A 21,759-nucleotide genomic window follows, 5' to 3' on the forward strand; every position below is an offset into this window, starting at 1 on the left:
GAGTGAATTTCATGGTGTGTGAATTGTATCTCAAACTATTACTAAAAAAGAAGTTAAGAAATTTGCCCAAGGTCACACAGCTAGCAAATGACAGCCTCCAGATTCAAACCCAGGTCTGTTTGACTCCAGAACCTATGCTCTCAACCATTATGTAACTCTGATCACAATTATTCCCAATTAACATTTGCTGAAGACACCAGCAAATTTAACTATAGGTAATATGGCATAATTCCAATCACACATATCAGAGAGACAATCTTCAGACTCCCTGAGGACTTCCAAGGATCAACTATACACATTAAGAATTGCTGGGGATGGGCTTCCCTGGTGGTGCAGTGGTTGAGAGTCCACCTGCCGATGCAGGGGACACGGGTTCGTGCCCCGGTCCGGGAAGATCCCACATGCCGCGGAGCGGCTGGGCCCGTGAGCCATGGCCGCTGAGCCTGCGTGTCCGGAGCCTGTGCTCCGCAACGGGAGAGGCCACAACAGTGAGAGGCCCGTGTACTGAAGAAAAAAAAAAAAAAGAATTGCTGGGGACTTCCCTGGCGGTCCAGTGTTTAAGGATCTGTGCTTCCACTGCAGAGGGCATGGGTTCGATCCCTGGAGATCCCACATGCCACGGGGTACAGCCAAAAAAGAAACAGAATTGTTAATCTAGTAATCCTTTTTAAACCTTACGTAACTTGGAACAATGGTCATTCTAGAGAAAAAACAAAACAAAATTGAAAAGGGGAGTATCCTGAAAGGAGTATGACAAAAGATCCTTTGAAGCCACAACTAGGACTTTTGGGGCTAAAAAAATGTAAACCGAATGGTGTGATGCCCATGCTTCCTGCCCTCCAGTGGCATCCTACCCAAATGCCTCCCCGTGGACAACGGCCCTTCACGGTCTGGCTACGTGGCTTCCCCTCTGACCTCATCTCCTCAGTCTCCCACCACCCCCTGCCCCCAGCTGCACTCCAGTCACACCAGCCTCGGTCCTTCTTGAACTTTCCACATTCTCCTCAGCACTTGCTGTCTCACAGTCCCAGCTGAGTGGAACCTTCTCACCTTCCAGCCTCATGTGGTGTCTCATCTTGGATGATCAGGTCTCAGCTCAGTGGCCCTCCTCAGACAGACCTTCTGGCTTCTGTGACATCTAAACCACACTGGCCACTCCCAGCTGAAGTCTCTTTCCCTCACGTAGCCCAGCTATATGTTTTTCAATGTACTCATCTTTATTTAGTGGTTCACTGTCTGTCTTCCCCTGGAACAAAGCTCCATGAGGGGAGACAGCGACCTTGTCTATTTCACTCTCAGCAGCATCAGCACCTACAGCAATTGCAGGCATAGAGCAGATGCTCACTCAATATTTGTCAGCTAAATTAAAACACGCACATCTGCCATGAGATGCCTCAGCAAGCCAAGGCCTCACTTGTTCAATCCATGAAAGCACAGACTTAGAAAGCTCTCCTCCCGGGAACTCACATCAGGGTAGTCTTCACAAGCTGGCAGTCCAGCCCTGGTGAGGTCATTAACCATTTAGGTTCTGCGGATACCACTTGGATTAGCTTATGTTAACACCTTAATGCTTTCTCTCCTTCACTGAGCTCCTATACCTATCATACACCTTTTGCCCTTCCTCACCTTAACAATTTAAAATTGTTGTAAATAGTGTGGCAACGACCACCCTTTGGTGGAAATGAGATTCCTCTTTGCTCAGAAGCTCTTTCTCCATGACTGATTTTAAAAATTCTCTTGACTCTTTACGTTCATTCTAATGGAGCACCATTAAAAGTCAGTGAATCACAGCCAGCGAAAGTTATTTAAAGTAGAGACCCACCCTGGCCAACACTTGGCACACTCTTACTCAATTCCTTTGTCTCTGGAGGTCACGTGAGCATTGCACACACACGCTGCGCTCAGAAGGCTCGGGACTCTGAACAGGGGAGATACCATGTGATTATAGGCCTCATGGTCTCCCTCTCACTGCATTTACTTGTCCCTACAGAGACCTCCATTTTTTCCTGGTCCTCTTGACCTCATCTCCATTCTTACCCAAACTGGATCCTGATAGCAAACTACCCTAGTTATTCACCAGTATTCAAAGAGCTCTGTCTCCACTGCTCTTCCTCTGCGTCACCACCAGAAAACATGAACCACAAAACATCCACACTACAATCTACCTTCCTCCCCCACACAGTGCAGTGAAGGAGTTACTGAGCACTCCAGGTTAGAAAAATAAAATAAAACACCATCAGGTACAATGACACAAAGACCAACACATAACATATGACTTCTAATGAAGATTGCTCATAAATTCTTTAAAATGACCTTGGTGAGCTTCCTCACCCATTTCTCTCCGTGTTAGCCTAAACTTTCATCATTTTCCTCAAGCCCAACCCACCCTCCTTCTCCATCCCAATGGTAGATGATGCTGTCTCCAAGAAGAAAGAAATCTTCAGAGATGCACTGAACTCCATCCCTTCTCCTGCAAGCTTATCTCTACCTGCATATGCCCTAATACCTTTATACAAGTTAGGAATGAACTGTCTCTCTTGGTTCAAAACTAAGTTGCCCTTGTGTTCTTGCTCTCACTCCCTTCTATCTTCACTCAGATCTTGCTCCATAAATTATCTCCTCTCTTCTGTATCTTCATCTCTCACTCTTAACATCTCCATTTGTCAGCCTAACACTTGCTCTGTTATCCCTAAAAACCCCTTCCTAGACCCCAATGTCTTCTTCTGGCTACTACTCTAGCTCTCTTTCCTTCTCACCCAAACTTACCCAATGAGCAATGCTGTCTCCAAACCATCTCCTCTCAATCACTCCCAGCCCACTGTAACCTGGTTTCTGCCCCAAACTTTATGGAAACTGCTGCCTTCAGACCATCAGTGATTACTTAATAGGTAAATACAAAGGCAATCTTTGCCCATTATCTCACTAGATCATTCTACTGCATGTGAGGTTACATATCACAACTTTCTGTTTTGAAACTCTCTATTCAATCATGCTCTTGATTCTCCTCCCACTACTCTGATCACTCATTCTCTGTCCCTTCATTGGCTCCTCTTTCTCTCCTCAACCTTTAACAATCTTCCCAGCTTATGCTCTCCTTATTTTACCCACCCTTCCTGAATGAACATGGTCTCATTCACAACCACGTTTGTCATTAACATTCATATGGAAACTACTTTCAACTCTACTATCTCTAACCCCCACCTCTTCCCTGAGCTTTAGACGGTTATATCCACTTACTGCCTAGACATGGCTTCATGTATGTCCCAAAGCCCCTCAAATCAATTATGTCTACTCTGATTTCACATTCTTTTCTCTTCACCATTTAACCTGTTTTTTCCCTGTGCTGCCCATTTCACCTGGATACCACCTTCCACCCAGCTATGCAATCAAGGTACCTGTTAACTTTAACTCTTCTTTCTGTCTTGTCACCCACATCAAAGCAATCCTAATGATTTTTGTCAATCAAAGACTTCTTAAAAGCATTCCCTCTCCATGCCTTTTAGCACTTCCTGAGAACAGAACTTCTGTTTATCTGCTTACTTCATTTTTCACAGTCTAGCGGGTAATAGCCCAGCACTGAGCATGACATACAATATCTTGCATGAGTTGAGCTGTCCCTGGGCCTACCTCTTCTGACTCACCTCCCTCAACCTTGTAATTTACCAAGAAATTCAACAAAAGACTCATGCTCCCTTTAACATGTCACACTGCTACATGGCCCGCCTCCTTAGCACGCACTCTCTCCTCTGCCTAGAACACAATTCTCCATTCTCTCTCTCTCTCTCTCTCTCTCTCTCCCTCTCTCGCCCATCCATCCCCAACACTTCCCTTCCTCACTAGCACTTGCCCTCCAAGATTTAGCTCAAGCATCACCTTTCCTAAGATGCCTTTTCACACTCCTCCAGCCTGGAGAGCTTCCTCTCTCTAGTGCTACCATAGCATTCCATGTTTATCTCCAGCACAACCAATTTCACACTGCTCTAAAATTATATGTTTATCTATTAACCTCTCCCAAGTAGACTATAAGCTCCTTAAGGCAGGGACTGTTCATAGTAGGTGCTCAATTTGATTCCTCTGTATGTTAAATATTAGTGGTAAATAATTTTCTGATGTGTCTCCAGACCTCTAAGTACCCTGGATGTCCCCATATGACCCTTTCGCAGGCACAGTGCTGACCCAGCATGGTGAAAAGGAACTCAACCAATGCTCAGCAGACTCAAAGAGGAAAACCTGCACTATCTTCAACACAGGAAATTCTGAGTTCTGCTGATTCATTCTGACTTAAAGCTGCAATTACACTTGAGCAAGGAGCACCCAAGCTGACCCTGCATCTTTTTTTCTGCAGAGCTCACAGAATTTGGCACACAAGAAATTTAATAGTTGTTCTTTATAGTCTTCTGCAATTTCTCAGATATTGACTGTGGTCACCCACATTATAGTGTCTGATAGCATTACGTGGTATTTTTCTGGCAAAAATGCAGTCTTGGTCAAAATACTGATGAGAGTTTAAAATATTGACTGGAGCTTCTTAAACTAAAGAAAACCATGCAGGAAAGCTCTTTCACCAAAGAAAGGCTCACTGCTGGCTCAATTCGAGGCTGAAGAACCCTGCTTAAGGCAACAGCTCTTGTTCGTGCTTTGTACAAAGACATCTGTGCAATTGGTTCCAACTTGGGAAATAGCATTTAAATATCAACATAAACACATGCTCAGAGAAAAATCGGGTAAATCTTCATCAGGACCAAAATTTCTAAGAAACTGTATTAGAGCAAATTACGAAGCAAAGAACCTTCTCAAAATAGGTATTTGCAAGTCATCATTTTCTTCTGTCCTTCTGTTCTTCATACAGAAGTCATGTGAATTGCATACTGAAAGGTAAAGTGGAATTTCTAGACTGAAGTCTAACTATACTTGAGTCAGTAATTTATCATACTTGCTATATATTGTAAAGATTATAGTTAGCACTTAATTAACTAGCATTACTTTAAATATTTGTTCCATTTAAAATCACAATATCTAAGTACGGTATTTGAGATTTTTAACAAATTAAATGCTAAATGCCTCTTTTTTCAGAAATAAAAAGACATTATTATTATTAAAAGAATTAACTTCAGAATTTTATATTTTTCTTTAAGTGCTATATGACATATAATCAGCTAGAAAATATCAGTTGCTTCAACAACAGACATTATTTTGACTAAAATATTACCATGAAGTAGAGTTTTACTGCACTTACTTCTTAACAGGATCATAACTAAATACTTACTTGTTCAGTGTGAGGTCAAGAATGAATTTGGAGCCGAAGGCTTCAATCTGGAAGCTTGCCTGGGCCAGATGGACAGCCTATGGATTCAAAAAGACAGAAAGAACCTTAGCTTACTTTCCTATCTTTAAAGCTGATTATATTGATATCAAGAATGATATTTAATAAGAAGAAAATTTCATGGACTGATTCATTTCTTTATGGATCCTTATGTAACAATTCATTTCTTTAAGAAGAGATTAGGTGCATTGTCATGGCCTTACTTAGAAGATCTAAATATCTGTGCAGCAAGGAACTAATAAAAGTCCTTTAAAAGGGACCCATCGTGACAAAGATTAAGAGCAGATTCAACTGGACTTTCAAAGGGACCGTGATGAATTATGCAGAAGTCTGACTAATTAAAGCTTGATTTCAGCCTATTCTGTGCACAAAGCTAACCGATTCTTTCTGCACACCTAAGTGAAAACTCATGTCAGCGCTCTGCTCTTCATCAGGTATTGGAACTTTCTCTAAATGATGTATCAGCAGAATGTGCCGGTAAAATGGGATAGCACAACCTATTAACTTCAGAAAGCACTTCAAACCAGGCCCTTCGTGGATAACAAGAGTTTATATCCCCCTTTGAAAGTCACACATTTACAAATACTGTCCTCGTTGTGATTTAATCCAAATACAAAGATAATCTCATCTAAACATGAATCACGTGTTCTAGGTATTAAAGAGTGGTATAGCTCACAGAAGCGTCTTGCATAACGTAAATTAACAAATCAATGAAGTTGTGTTAAAGTATTATCCAAGATAAAACTCTCTTTTGTCACCCAATCAGGAAAGAAAAAAGAAAAGGACAAGGATACATGCAACACCTACCCCTACACACACACAAACCGCCTTCCTCCAGACCTCATTCCTAAGGTACAGGGGGTGTCGTGTGTGAAGTGCTACATGCATGGCAACCAAACACCTTCCACTCCCCCTTCCCTCAATGCCACCCCGTGCTCCTCTTTGCCTTTCTCCTCCACTTCGCATTATCCACATCCTACTCCTCCTTCAAGGGCAGCCCAACGCCATTACTTTCCAGGAAGCTTCCTTCACACGCCTGCTGGGAACGATCTCAGGACTTCAGGAGCACTGCATTTGTCCCTCCCTCCACAATGATGTATGATCGCTTCCCACCCTGGACAGTTTGCTCCACAACTCATACCACAAGGGTCTTGTGAACAGTTGTACATTAACAACCCTTCCCCCAAATACATGAACTTTCAATTAATTAACCAAGTATTTATTGTCAAGACTCTTTTACCATGCCAAACCTATAAAATACTATAAATAAACCATGATTTCTACTTCTTGTCAAGCATAACTGCTGATCAGATAGTCACTCTGTAATAAATAAATAAAATTAAAAGGAAATTAACATATTAAATTTTAAATACAGAGCAATGAGAGAGAAGGCACCTCAATCCCTAACACCACGGGACGCCATGTCTGCCCCAAACAACCATGTATTAGTAGAACAGGGTCATTATCCTTGATCTGAGCTTCCTATATTCAGACAACTCCTTGAGAGAGAAAGAAATTTCTGTCTTGTCAGGTATGGTCTCTGTCATCTGTAGCAGAACCTCTATTTATCTACTATAAATATCACAGTCTTTAATCTAAATTCATTCTGTGTCTTAAAGCATTAATTTTTGCATGAAAATTTTTATTTGATGAATAATTTGTACAAGGGGAAATTTTTCATCTCTGGGTCCCAAAAGTTTAAAAAAAAAAAAAACCTTACTTCCTGAGAATAAGATAGATCCTTAGGCATATTTCTCTTAAGAATATTAAATAGTAGAGAAGAGTTCATTAATGGCACCCTGACCTAAAAGAGGTGATAAATGTACTTCTTTGAGCATCTTTATAAACAAGAATATATTGTGGTAAAAAGAGTAACTACACATAAAACAAAAAACTACACATAAATTATGACTTAGCAAAACAAATGAAGCAAAACTTCCAAATGAATATTCCAAAGAAAAGTGTTTTGAATTCAAATTTAGGCAAATCTCTGTATGTCTGTCATTGATGTAAAGAACCTCCCAGCAAAAGGCTCATTTTACAGCAAATAAGCAGTGAGACAAGTACAAACCCCAAGAAAACCCTGTTGCAAAATAACGTAGCTCAGTAGTAATTGCCTACTCCATTTTAAAGAAATTGCTCAGACAATTTGATCGTTGTTAAATAAGTTTATACCGAGTCAATGTGACAAGCTTCAGTTTAACAGAATTCAATGAAAGGACTGGCAAATAATATTAATACTGGGATTTTCCTTTGCTTATTTTATTTACTCCTTCCACACACACGTGTTGAGTCCCACCCTGTGTAGAAAGATGACTGGGACACAGCCCCATGCTCAAGGAAGCGGCAGTCTCCAGAGAAGCAGGCAGGGCTGCCATCCTCCGTGTGCCTAAGGGGCCACAGGGACAAAGGCTTCAGTGACAAGGTGCAGTTTGAACAAAATTTTTTTAAATGAGTAAGAATCTTCCTGCCAAGAGAAGAAAAGACATTCAGGCCCTGGGAGGAAACATCTGTAAAAAACAGAGTAAAAAATGAATATGGAAAACAAACATAAAAAATTTTTTTAATGAATATGGCCTGTAGAAAAATGGCTTTTGGAGGAAATGTCAAACAATGAATCTGAAAATGTGGGCAGGAGACTGTGGGGCTTTGTGTGATGTGATCAATGACGTGTCTGCTCACATATACACACATGTGGCCAAGACACAGAGCTTTCCTTTAAATGTCCCCCACTTACTCAGCACAGTGTCTGACATATGTCGTCGTCATCATCATCATCAATACCAACACTATGATTCAAACATATTGACAGATTACTTTCCACAACAGCTGAAACAATTAGTGCAATGTCATCAACAGCATTCTTGTTTCTCCACAGGAAAAAAAAAATCTGATTCTGTTACCTTTATCGGGAAGACTGTTTTAACATTTGAATTCACTTTAATGCTGAGAGGCAGCATATTTTCCTATAAAATGATTTAAGATTTCCTTAAACATTCATCTTCCTTGCATAGTTAGCAAATGGAATTAGTATATTCATCTAAAATATCTGTATCCATTTTAAGTAATTTCAATCCAGTGATGTATGTTATTTTTCTTACATTCTGTTTCTCTTTCCTTTGCTATATATTCTGCATTTGTACACAGAGTACAGATTCTTCTCTAGACCAAAATAAATACCTGACAAATGCTACTTTTCCCTATCATTCTGTTATTTCCATTCTGTCCTAGAAATGATTAAAGTAAGTTTTAACTTCTGGTATCTCTATGTTATTCCATATCAACTGATCCGTTTTTCTTTAACAAAATACCACGCATATAGCTTTGATAATTGTCAATTTTAAATATGTTTTCAAATCAGGTAAAATGAGTCCTTATCATTATTGTTTTACAAATTACATTTTTTGATATTATTTGTTTTTATTTCATATTAACCCACTTCTTCCAAATGGTAGAAAAATTAGAAGAATGGCTGGGATGGGTAGAAAGTTTTTATAATATACAGCCATCTCACTTATGGTTTATTAAATATTTTAGAGTTGACTAACTGACCAGCACCACTGAAACCCACTGAAAACACAAAGACTACCTCAAAGAGTATTGCTCTTCTTTTACAAAGAAGGACCTGCACAGCAAGATTTAGGAATGTGTTCAATGATACAAAATCACAGGCATACTTCAGAGAAGAGTTCATGAACCACATGCAAGGTCATAATGGGCTATTTTCTCCATTGGGATATCTGCTAAACAGACTTAAAGATTAACACATGTTTTTACAAGACCTGTCACTGTAATAGCACTGTGGAAGAATGCAGGGTTTTAAAGCCAAAGAGCGTCATTTCACGACAAGAATAAGCACCACCCTGGGCTCAGAATTACCACCCTGAAAGACTGAGAACAGCTGTTGCCTAAGCACTTTGAGATTTTTCTTTTGACTCAGGATCTGGCACAGGGAAATTACAGGAGCTCTATAAACAGAAACAACTAAACTCAATTACATACACAAACCTCCTTCACTGAAGAACAATTTATACATCCTAACAGTGTGCTTCTGTTTTTCTGGTTTTTTACCTCATGGTATCATATTAAATAACTTTAGAAGACTTTTAGGTTCTTCACCTAAGTTTGGCCTTGCATCTTATCCAGCAATGTTATGCTACTAAGCAATCATAAATGCTCGGCTTTGGGTAAGGTACATTATATAAGCTGAAAGACACAGTTATGTTTTCTTGGGACTTATAGTCTAGAATAGTTAACATTAATATGGACATGAAAACAAGAGGAAAAGATGACTATTTACTTATGGAAATAAAAAGCAGGTATTTTCAGGATATATGTTTTCATGCAAAAATGAATACATAAGAAGTATTCAATTAGTATTCTTTACTACTTGTAAGGAGTTGTAAATTCTACAGAGTGTGTGCATAACTGAATATGGGAAATGAACAGTTTACACTTTCTCAGAATTCAGAAAATATTACAAGACTGAATTTCATATTTCAGTAGAAAATGAGCAACTTGAATTGAGATGTCTACTATCAATCACAACATCCACTGAGCATGTATTTTACTTTACTATGCTCTATAAGGTACATAGTTCGGGTAACAGAGGAAAATTTAGAAGAAGTTTCCCTGCTCTTAAGATATATTCAGTTTATTTAGGGAGACACTCATTTACGTAACAAAGGAAACATATCCAGAGTGGCATAGCAATAAGACAAGAAAATGCTTTACAGAGAGCAGAAGACCTGGAAGGTATCAAGCAAGCCTGAGCAGACACCAGGAGGATGATATAAGCTCTGCTTCCTAAAGAGGAGAGCTACGGGCTTCTAGGAAAGAAGGTGCTTGAGAGAGAAAAATGCTATAATTAGAGTTAGAAGCCAGATTAATAAAACTGTCTTCTCTGCCAGAAGGGATCATGGAAAACGTAAAACAGGTAAAGAGTTGATTAATAATGAGATTGTAGGTAAATTTTTTCTTGTTTTTTTGGCTGCATTGGGTCTTTGTTGCTGTGTGCAGGCTTTCTCTAGTTGCAGCTAGCGGGGGTTACTCTTTGTTGCAGTGCGCAGGCTTCTCATTGCGGGGGCTACTCTTCATTGAGGAGCATGGGCTGTAGGTGAATGGGCTTCAGTAGTTGTGGCATGCGGGCTAAGTAGTTGTGGCTCGCAGGCTCTAGAGTGTAGGCTCAGCAGTTGTGGCGCACTGGCTTAGTTGCTCCGTGGCATGTGGGATCTTCCTGGACCAGGGATCTAACCCTTGTCCCCCGCACTGGCAGGTGGATTCTTAACCACTGCGCCACCAGGGAAGTCCCTTTTTTTTTTTTTTTTTTGGCAATCACTTTGGGAAATAAGGTTCCCTAATATATATATCACAGAAAGATATGCAAAATATTAATATGTCCATCAAGTAATTATTATATTCATCACATTATAAAGTACATCTTAATGCAGAAAAAATTTTCTTTCTTCTTATTTTTGTCAGAAAAATCAGATAATTTTCCCCACTTAACCAAATTTGGCCCACATAATTAGAAGGAAATCACAGAACTATGGAGTCACAGATGTTAAAATTTCAAGGTGCCATTCTGCCATGGGGGATGCATTTTAATCTTTTTACATCATCAGAGTTAATTGGAGGAAATGCAGAACAATATTGGCTCACAGACAGGGAGCTGGAAGTGGGTTGCACCTCGGCAGAATATATTTCTAAATCTTGTCTGAATTTTGCACATGAAGAAGCTGAGACCAAAGAGGGAAAATGAGGAAAATGATCAGGACAGTCTCATGGCTGGTGAGTAGAAGAATGAGCTGGAACCCAGGGCAAGGACTCCTGGTTTAGTATTCTTTCCAGCATTGCCTCCTTAGAAAGTGCACAATGACAGTGAGGGTCCTCTATATAAGAAGTCAGGAGGGTGTATTGTACACTTTAAAAGATTCTCAATAAAATGATGAAATACACAATGTTTTTACTTAAAGACAGAAAAATATGTCCATATATATGGAAAGTCCCTTTTCTTGTTTTTATTTCCCTTATTGCTATGATAATATTGTTTATTCTATGTTCATTAAAATATCAAACATATATGGTGTGTGTGTGTGCGCACACGTGAATAAACTATAACATTTTCAGGAAAATTTTTTCCCTCCCTTTATCTTTTTGCTCATGATTTTTTCCCCTACTCTCAATGATTTTTCAATAGATCTAGATCCTTCAAGAGTTTCCACACTTCTTTCTTCAAATACAGTGGAAAAGTTCATAGAATTTCAAAGACTTTCTTCTTTTGAGTTCCAGGACATTTTATGGTATTTCAGAGAAGACAGCTTTGGAAATTCCCCAACTAAGAAGGAAGGAAGAGAACCAGCTAATCAGATACTAGAAGCATGCTTTGTTGTAACAGGTTGAGTTGCTGAAGAAAGAACGGGTTGAGTTCCTTCAGCAGGGAGTCTTGCATCAATCTTGGTTGCATATTATGTTTTTCTCTTCATAGAAAAACAGGAGACACAGAATCCTGCCAAGTTTAAAATGAAATCAGTTTGAGGAAAATACATCACTTTCTTAAGAATAGATATATGTATATGCATAACTGAATCACTTTGTTGTACACCTGAAGCTAACACAACATTGTAAATCAACTATATGCCAATATTTTTTAAAAAAAGAAGAAGAAGTGAGAAAGGAGCAAAATGTAAAAGAAAATGTCAAGCACTCTCACTATCAACAGATTTTCTCATAAGTCTTATAAAATCACAACTTGAGAACTGAACTGATCTAATATTCTATTGAATAAAGCCATGTAACTGAGATTTATAAGCAAAAATAAATAAATAAATAAATGAGAAAATATGTTACTTTCTTTGCTCATACAGGCTTTTCTGTACATGACCAGTCTGGGTCTATCCCACAGCTAGAGAAACATAAAAGTCCAGCTTGTGGATCTTTTTTCTGTGTAATGCAAAAACTCAAATATGGGAATATGTTTTAGGAGTCTTAAAGAGCAAAAGAAAATATCAATAGGACATTTAAAATTATAATCTAGTTCTAATCCCTTATTCTAAGTTTGCATATTGGTGATCACCAATGTGATCAAGACTCATATATAATAAAAATAATAATGCCCTATATTTCTTGTGTTTTATCCCAATTATCTAGAATAACATAAAGCTAGTAGGGCAGACTTTTTTATTATCCTCTTATAGAAGAAAAACATTTTTAAAAGGCACAGAGAGGTTAAATGATATTTTTATACAAGGTCACACATCAAAGAAAGAAAGATGAGGCTCAGTGAGAAAAAGTGCCATGTTCATGCCAGAAGTCCTTAAACCTCCAAACCTCAATGTTTCCTGGTCATTAAAATATAAATAATAATAGCTTACCAACAGGATGTATGTGATGATTAAATTATATAACAATGTAACAAAAAGTTCCTAGAAAAGGTTGGCCACATAGAAAGAGCTCAGTAATTTAGAAAGGAGCAGGTAAAGTAAAAGGAGGAAGAGAAAAACAGAAGAAGAAAAACTATATTAATGTTTTGGAAAGGTTATCAGTCAAGCTCTACCTTAAAAACTCCCTCCCAATATAGCGGGGCACCTCCTAGAAAATCCAATGTGCATTTAGACTGCAAAATTTGCAAATTTTATATTTGCATTGCTAAATACCATTAGGATTATGCTTTGACCTTGTTCAAGTTGTCGTGTCTTTAAAACAATATGAATCATTTTCCTGAGAAGTGGAACAGCTGCAAATGTTACATGAAGGCAATTTTGCAAAGTAATTTGTTCAATGTTCTTCCCAAGATACATTTAAATAGGTAGCTCGTGGGAGAGAATATCATCATGTTTACCTCTAGCATGTTCCATTTCACAGGATTAACAAACTTGCATTGGTTTGGTTAACCCATTAACAAACTTGCATTGAATCCCTACCTTGGGTGAGATACTGTGGCAGGTATACAGATATAGAAGAATTAGTATTTAGATCAAAAAGTTTATAATCTGGTTAGGGAAATGAAATGAGAAACCAAAGAGAAATACAATACTTCAATTAAATGATAATAGTAAATATTATTTGTAAAGATGTCACATATTATTTAACCATGATTGACTACTCAATTTAATATGAACGAGTGTACAGTATGGGTAGCAAGTATATTTAAATATGAGGAATGAGAATGCTGAGGGCTAGAGAGAGCTAAGAAAAGCTTGCTGGAGAGGTCTTTCTCAGCATTTAAAGATAGAATTCAGATAGCTCTAGGACTGAATTAATAGGATGAAATTTCAAAGTGTTTCCAAGTGTTTGCTAACAAATAGAGACTTAAGAAACATGCCTTTAAAGTAAAAGACAGGAAGTCTTCCACTCTGGAGAGTTAAACTATAGTTTGGATTGTAGGATTTAATTGTGAGAATTAACACATGGTAATTTATTACAAAATAAGCATTGCACAAGGTCAGTAAGTCATGTGAACACATACAAGTCCAACAAATACTAAGGTATTTTGTTAATTAATCTATCTTTTAACCTGAAAGTAGGAAGCTGAAGTCCTAGCCTAGATGGATATTACAGAAAAAAACACCAAAACATCAGCAAAGCAGAGTCTTCTCACAGGTCACAGCAGATCAGCATCACCCAGTGAAGGAAGCAGGTCACTGTATGACCTTGTTCTCTGTGCCGGCCTAGCCAAGAAAGATAGAACGTCTGCTCTGAAAGAAATCAAGCCAACATTCAATTATCCAATCTGATAATACAGAAAAAAGGATAGCAGGTTGAATTCCAATTTCTGACCAAATCTTTTACGAGAGCTCTTTTCTAAATAAACCAGTTATAAAGAGAATCCAATTTCATCTTCCTCCCTTTTCTTACCTACCCCTCAGTTTGAAGTGCTCTCCAAGTCTGATACAGACAAAAGATAGACACTGAAGAGAAAGAGAGAAGATAGGCACTGATAATCCAAACAGATAGTCCAGTGAATAAATCATGAGTTCTCTCTACTGAAAATGTATTTGTAAAATTCCTCATGACCAGCCAAAGAAGAGAAGCTACATCTAATATTATTGAGGGTGGGGGAGGGAGTCACACTAAGATCTTCCTTAGTGATCATTCGGCAACCCAGGAGAACTTTGTAACAATACACTTTCACTGATAAACCATCTTTGGACATTTATATGAACTGTCTTCTATACATTCACCCTCAGTGATTAACGTTGGCTGGATATTAAACTGACAATGCCATCTCAAGAGAGAGATGAAATCAAGCCTTCAGAGCTCTTGCTATTTGAAAATGAGTAAATCATTACAAGTATCACTAGAGCTGTATTATTTGGCTTTCATATATTTTCTGAAAGATGAGTAAAAATACAATTCTGACAACAGTTACCATGGAAGCGGTTTTTTCTGCTGTCTTTCCTGAATAGTAACATTTAATTTGATGCACTAATCTAGTAGCTGAGGTGTGATTCACCTTGTTCTTTTTCCTCATCAGTTTCTACATCACCAAACTGTGCATCTCCAAGGAGTACATCTCTCACTGCAGACACTTTCATCATAAGCAAGAACAAATTCTCTCTTTCTAGCCAGAATTATTGAACACCCACTAAATAATTTAAATAAAAGAACAGAAGTAGGGTATAAGATTTGGAAAACAAAAAACATCAAGCTCCATGCTTAATGGCTTTGACTCATTACCCGACAGGTTTTTTTAATTTGCTTATCTAACCTTAATACTTTCCTGAAAGGAAAAAGCCTTTGAGAGGCAGCTCTCCATGATGAGCCCTACTTTCTTGGCCTGCCCACTCTGGTCCTTGGAATGCTACGTACAACAGCCCAGTGGACTCAAGTCAACTCAAATATCTATCTAGAGCAAAAGAAGGTTCTTTCACTTGGATCTTTATGATGACCACATACAGATTAGTTAAGAACGAATGAGTCTGAAATACAAAATGAGAACTATGATACAGTAATTACACAGTTCACTTAAGCATTGCTACATACAGCAAACCATAAATGACATAGAGTAAATTCAAATATTAATTTCCGGATCTCCCTCATTACAAAACAACTGGAAATGTATAACCAAGGGAGGTTAAGCAGACCTGTCCAGGCCAGATCTCTCTTCTCTTGAGTTACCTTGATTCTATTGATCTGCACTGGTGGATCTAACACTGTTCTTGCCCAGAACTGATTTGTATTGGGATCTCTAGACCAGCTCTGTTATTTCTATTTGAAGAAATGTTTCAGGCTCTGCTTATGAAATCATGGTAAATACATAGCCGTTTGACAACAGTATTCCTAAGAGGTCTCTGCTTCCCTTAACTACCCTCTGCAAGGTGTGGGTCACAAGTTCTGTGTCACTGGAGTGGAAACTCCTTTTGTCCACAGGAACCCAGCTCTGTCTACATCTATGGATTAGAAAGAGTTCTGTGTTTTCCGGTTCTCAGCTGTGTCTGGCTCTGTCCTTTGCTCTGATCTTAGTTATGACCATGGATCGGTTGCATTCTGCCCTTTTGGATGCAAAGAGTAACTTTCAAACTGGGGGCCATGCCAAAAAATGGATTTTCCCATTTTACAAAATTTTACAAAATTTTCCCATTTTACAAAATGCAGGTGCCGTTAGGCTTCCTAAGTCACACCATTAAAGTGTGTTCCCGGATATAGAGGCTCACAACTGTCATGTAACATAATTTTACTCAAAACAAATATCATGTGCACTACACATACCTTACTCAAAGTTAGATGTGGAAAACCTAATATTGATGTGATCTCATTTTTTCTAACATGTTAGAAAAATTCTTCCATAGAATTCTTCAAAATGCCAACTGCACAGCCTGTATTCACACAATTTTTAAAACTAGTATTTAGAATACTGACTGCTATGCAGAATATCCTGACTATTTTAGTAAGCAAACGATAGATCTCACTACGTCTACAGAATGTTTTAGGTTCATTAAATCTCATTTTTATTTCCAAATGAGAACCTATAATAAGATGGAACCTTGAAGACATACAAAAATAAAAATAGTACTTTGAAATACATCTACTTCCTCAGATTATATGCGACCTCATTGGCTTCTACAACACATATGAAATCATTTACTCATTCAACAAATAATTATTGTGTCTACCATGTTTCAAGCTGAAGCTTTGGTTTTCTGGAGTTTGCATTTTAGTATGTATTGAGGGGCAGTGGGGAGAAATAGAATCAACAAATAAATTTAAAGCAAGTTGGATGGTGATAAATGCTATAGGTAAAAGGAATAAAGTAAGTAAGAGGCAAAGGGAGTGTATAGTCTAAAGAGGTGATAATATTAAATAGAGTGGACAGAGAAGAACTCTTTGAAAAGGTGACATTTGAGCAAAGATTGGGAGGTAAAGGAACAAGCCACATGGATATCTGGGGAAAGAGAATTCCTGGCAGAGGGAACAGTGGTTGCAAAAGTTGTGAGGCAGGAGCATACGTGGTATGCTAAAGAATTGAAAGAAGGCCAGTTTGGGTCAAGTGGAGTTAGTCAAGGGGAGTGTCGTAGGCACTGAAGTTAGGGAAGCAACAGGGGGTCAAATATATAGGACCTTGTAGGCCACTGTAAGAACTCTACCTTTTACTCTTCATGAAATAGGAAGTCACTGAGGTTTTTGAGCTGAAGAGTGACATATCTGCCTTCCATTTTTCAAAGTTCACTCAGGCTGTTGCATTGACAATAGACTAAAGATGAGGGACCAAGGGAGAAAGCAGAAAGTCCAGTTAAGAGACTGTTGCAATAATCCAGGCAGGAGTTGATGGTGGGTTGGACTTTGGTAGTAACAGTGGAATTGATGAGAAGTGGTCAGATTCTGGGTAGACAGTGAAAGCAGAGTCAACAGAATTGCTTACAGATCAGATATTGGTTATGAATGAAATAAGGGGACCAAGGAAATCGCCAGAATTTTTAGCCTAAATAACCAGAAGGAGTGAGCAATGTATTGAGATGGGGAACACTGCAGGAGGAAAAAGTGGCAGTGGGAAACCAGAACTTCTGTTTTAAACCTATTAAGTTTGATATGCACATTATATATCCAAGTAGATATGTGGATTTTGCAGTTAGATATAAGCATATAGATATATCTTTTCATTAGCATTTACTGAGTGACGATTAAATAAATGATTGAGCATATGAATGAATGAATAAATGAATAAATGCTGGGGATACAAAAAAATTCCAGTAAAAAAACTAACGAGGAAAGTATCATTCAGCAGATAACTTACTGTCTGAAATAACTTGGGCTTAAATGAGAAAGCTAAGATAACTGGGGAGAAAGGGGGCGGGAGAGAAGGGGACTATAGACGTCAGTACAAAGCAACCCACTCACTGGGTTTTACAATAACATTTTCTACTAAAACAATATCACTTTGCAACCCAAGAGGTATAATATACACTACAAATTTCTCCAAAAGAATTCAAGTCTGGGGGGCGCCTTCAAGATGACGGAAGAGTAAAACGGGGAGATCACCTTCCTCCCCACAAATACATCAGAAATCCATCTACATGTGGAACAACCACTACAGAACACCTATTGAACGCTGGCAGAAGACCTCAGACCTCCCAAAGGCAAGAAACTCCCCACGTACCTGGGTAGGGCAAAAGAAAAAAGGAAAAACAGAAATAAAAGAATAGGGATGGGACCTGCGCCTCTGCGAGGGAGCTGTGAAGGAGGAAAAGTTTCTACACACTAGGAAGGCCCTTCGTGGGTGGAGACTGTGGGTGGCGCAGGGGGGAAGCTTCGGAGCCAAGGAGGAGAGCGCAGCAACAGGGATGAGGAGGGCAAAGCGGAGAGATTCCCGCACAGAGGATCGGTGCCGACCAGCACTCACCAACCCGAGAGGCTTGTCTGCTCACCCACCGGGGCAGGCGGGGGCTGGGAGCTGAGGCTCCGGCTTCAGTAGGATCCCAGGGAGAGGACTGGGGTTGGCTGTGTGAAAACAGCCTGAAGGTGCTAGTGCATGACAGCTAGCCGGGAAGGAGTCCAGGAAAAAGTATGGAACTGCCTAAGAGTCAAGAGACCATTTTTTCGGGGTGCACGAGGAGAGGGGATTCAGAGCACCATCTAAATGGGCTCCAGAGACAGGCATGAGCCGCGGCTATCAGCGTGGACCCCAGAGACAGGCATGAGACACTAAGGCTGCTGCTGCAGCCATCAAGAAGCCTGTGTGCAAGCACAGGTCACTATCCACACCTCCCCTCCCGGGAGGCTGTGCAACCCACACTGCCAGGGTGCTGTGATCCAGGGACAATTTCCCCGGGAGAACCCACGGCGCACCTCAGGCTGTTGAAACATCATATCAGTCTCTGTCACCGCAGGCTCGCCCTGCATTCAGTACCCCTCCCTCCCCACCGGCCTGAGTGAGCCAGAGCCCCCTAATCAGCTTCTCCTTTAACCCCGTCCTGTCTGGGCAGGGAACAGACACCCTCAGGTGACCTACACGCAGAAGCGGGGCCAAATCCAAAGCTGAACCCCAGGAGCTGTGCAAACAAAGAGAAAGGGAAATATCTCCCAGCAGCATCAGGAGCAGTGGATTAAATCTCCACAATCAACTTGATGTACCTGCATCTGTGGAATAAATGAATAGACAAAGAAACATCCCAAAACTGAGGCGGTGGACTTTGGGATCAACTGTAGACTTGGGGTTTGCTTTCTGCATCTAATTTGTTTCTGGTTTTATGTTTATCTTAGTTTAGTATTTAGAGCTTATTATCATTGGTAGATTTGTTTATTGATTTGGTTGCTCTCCTCCTTTTTAAATTTGTTATATACATATTTTTTTTCTTTTTTTCCTTTTGCTCTTTTTGTGAGTGTGTATCTGTATCCTTCTTTGTATGATTTTGTCTGTATAGCTTTGCTTTTGCCATTTGTCCTAGGTTTCTGACTGTCTGTTTTTGGTTTCTGTTTTTTGGTTTTTGTGTTTTTTAAGTATAGTTTTTAGCACTTGTTATCATTGGAGGATTTATTTCTTGGTTTGGTTGCTCTCGTTTCCTTCTCTTTTTTTATTACTCTTTTTATTTTTTATTTTTAATAATTTTTTTCTACTTTAATAACTTCATTTTATATTCTTTCTTTCCTTCTTTTTTTTCTCACTTTTCTTCTGAGCCATGTGGCTGACAGGGTCTTGGTGCTCTGGCCAGTGTCAGGCCTGAGTCTCTGAGGTGGGACAGCCAAGTTCAGGACATTGGTCCACCAGAGACCTCCCAGCCCCAGGTAACATCAAATGGTGAAAGCTGTCCCAGAGATGTCCATCTCCACACTAAGATCCAGCTCCACTCAATGACCAGCAAGCTACAGTGCTGGACACCCTGTGGCAAACAACTAGCAAGACAGGAACACAAACCCACCCATTAGCAGAGAGGCTGCCTAAAATCATAAGTTCACAGACACCCAAAAACACACCACTGGTCATGGTCCTGCCCACCAGAAAGACAAGAGCCAGACTCATCCACCAGAACACAGGCACCAGTCCCCTCCATCAGGAAGCCTACACAACCCACTGAACCAACCTTACCCACTGGCAGCAGACACCAAAAACACCGGGAACTATGAACTTGCAGCTTGCGAAATGGAGACCCCAAAACACAGTAAGTTAGGCAAAATGAGAAGACAGAAATACACAGAAGATGAAGGAGCGAGGCAAAAACCCACCAGACCAAACAAATGAAGAGGAAATAGTCAGTCAACCTGAAAAACAATTCAGAGTAATGATAGTAAAGATGATCCAAAATCTTGGATATAGAATGCAGAAAATACAAGAAACGTTTAACAAGGACCTAGAAGTACTAAAGAGCAAACAAACAATGATGAACAACACAGTAAATGAAATTAAAAATTCTCTAGAAGGAATCAATAGCAGAATAACTGAGGCAGAAGAATGGATAAGTGACCTGGAAGATAAAATAGTGGAAATAACTACTGCAGAGCACAATAAAGGAAAAAGAATAAAAAGAATTGAGGACAATCTCAGAGACCTCTGGGACAATACTGAACGCACCAACATTTGAATTATAGGGGTCCCAGGAGAAGAAGAGAAAAAAAGGGACTGAGAAAATGTTTGAAGAGATTATAGTGGAAAACTTCCCTAATATGGGTAAGGAAATAGTCAATCAAGTCCAGGAAGCGCAGAGAGTCCCATACAGGATAAGTCCAAGGAGAAACATGCCAAGACACGTATTAATCAAACTATCAAAAATTAAATACAAAGAAAAAAATTTTAAAGCAGCAAGGGAAAAGCAACAATTAACATACAAGGGAATCCCTATAAGGTTAACAGCTGATTTTTCAGCAGAAACTCTGCAAGCCAGAAGGGAGTGGCAGGACATATTTAAAGTGATGACAGGGAAAAACCTACAATCAAGATTACTCTAGCCAGCAAGGATCTCATTCATATTTGATGGAGAAATTAAAACATTTACAGATAAGCAAAAGCTAAGAGAATTCAGCACGACCAAACAAGCTCCACAACAAATGCTAAAAGAACTTCTCTAGGCAGGAAACACAAGAGAAGGAAAAAGACTTACAATAACAAACTCAAAACAATTAAGAAAATGGTAATAGGAACATACATATCAATAACTACCTTAAATGAAAATGGATTAAATGCTCCCACCAAAAGACACAGACTGGCTGAATGGATACAAAAACAAGATCTGGACATATGCAGTCTATAAGAGACCCACTTCAGACCTAGGGACACATACAGACTGAAGTGAGGGGATGGGGAATATCACTGAAAGTGATATTCCATGCAAATGGAAATCAAAAGAAAGCTGGAGTAGCAATTATCATATCAGAGAAAATAGAGTTTAAAATAAAGACTATTACAAGAGACAAAGAAGGACACTATATAATGATGAAGGGATCAATCCAAGAAGAAGAGATAACAATTGTAAATATTTATGCACCCAACATAGGAGCACCTCAATACATAAAGCAAATGCTAACAGTCATAAAAAGGAAAATCGACAGTAATAAAATCATAGTAGGGGACTTTAACACCACTTTCACCAATGGACAGATCATCCAAAATGAAAATAAATAAGGAAACACAAGCTTTAAATGATACATTAAACAAGATGGACTTAAGTGATATTTATAGGACATTCCATCTGAAAACAGCAGATTACACTTTCTTCTCAAGTGTTCATGGAACATTCTCCAGGATAGATCATATCTTGGGGTCACAAAGCAAGCCTTGGTAAATTTAAGAAAATTGAAATCATATCAAGTATCTTTTCCGACCACAATGCTTTAAGACTAGACATCAATTACAGGAAAAAAATCTGTAAAAAATACAAACACATGGAGGCTAAACAATACACTACTAAATAACCAAGAGATCACTGAAGAAACCAAAGAGGAAATAAAAAAATACCTAGAAAAAAATGACAATGAAAACACGATGGCCCAAAACCTATGGAATGCAG

At 39.1% G+C, this 21,759-nt stretch overlaps 1 protein-coding gene across 2 annotated transcripts in view; it reads right to left on the minus strand.

The window, feature by feature from the left end:
• Positions 1 to 21,759, minus strand: part of ADAM23 (ADAM metallopeptidase domain 23) — a gene marked incomplete at both ends in the record, with an annotated part of 161,853 nt that overhangs the window by 111,936 nt on the left and 28,158 nt on the right. For both annotated transcript variants that reach the window (XM_079710762.1, XM_079710763.1), the window contains one exon: positions 5,267 to 5,343. In XM_079710762.1, the coding sequence (XP_079566888.1) occupies positions 5,267 to 5,343 (77 nt within the window). The remainder of the gene's footprint in view (positions 1 to 5,266; positions 5,344 to 21,759) is intronic.

The sequence above is a fragment of the Hyperoodon ampullatus genome (assembly GCF_949752795.1).
Source record: "Hyperoodon ampullatus genome assembly, chromosome: 8".
NCBI classification, from domain to species: domain Eukaryota; kingdom Metazoa; phylum Chordata; class Mammalia; order Artiodactyla; family Ziphiidae; genus Hyperoodon; species Hyperoodon ampullatus.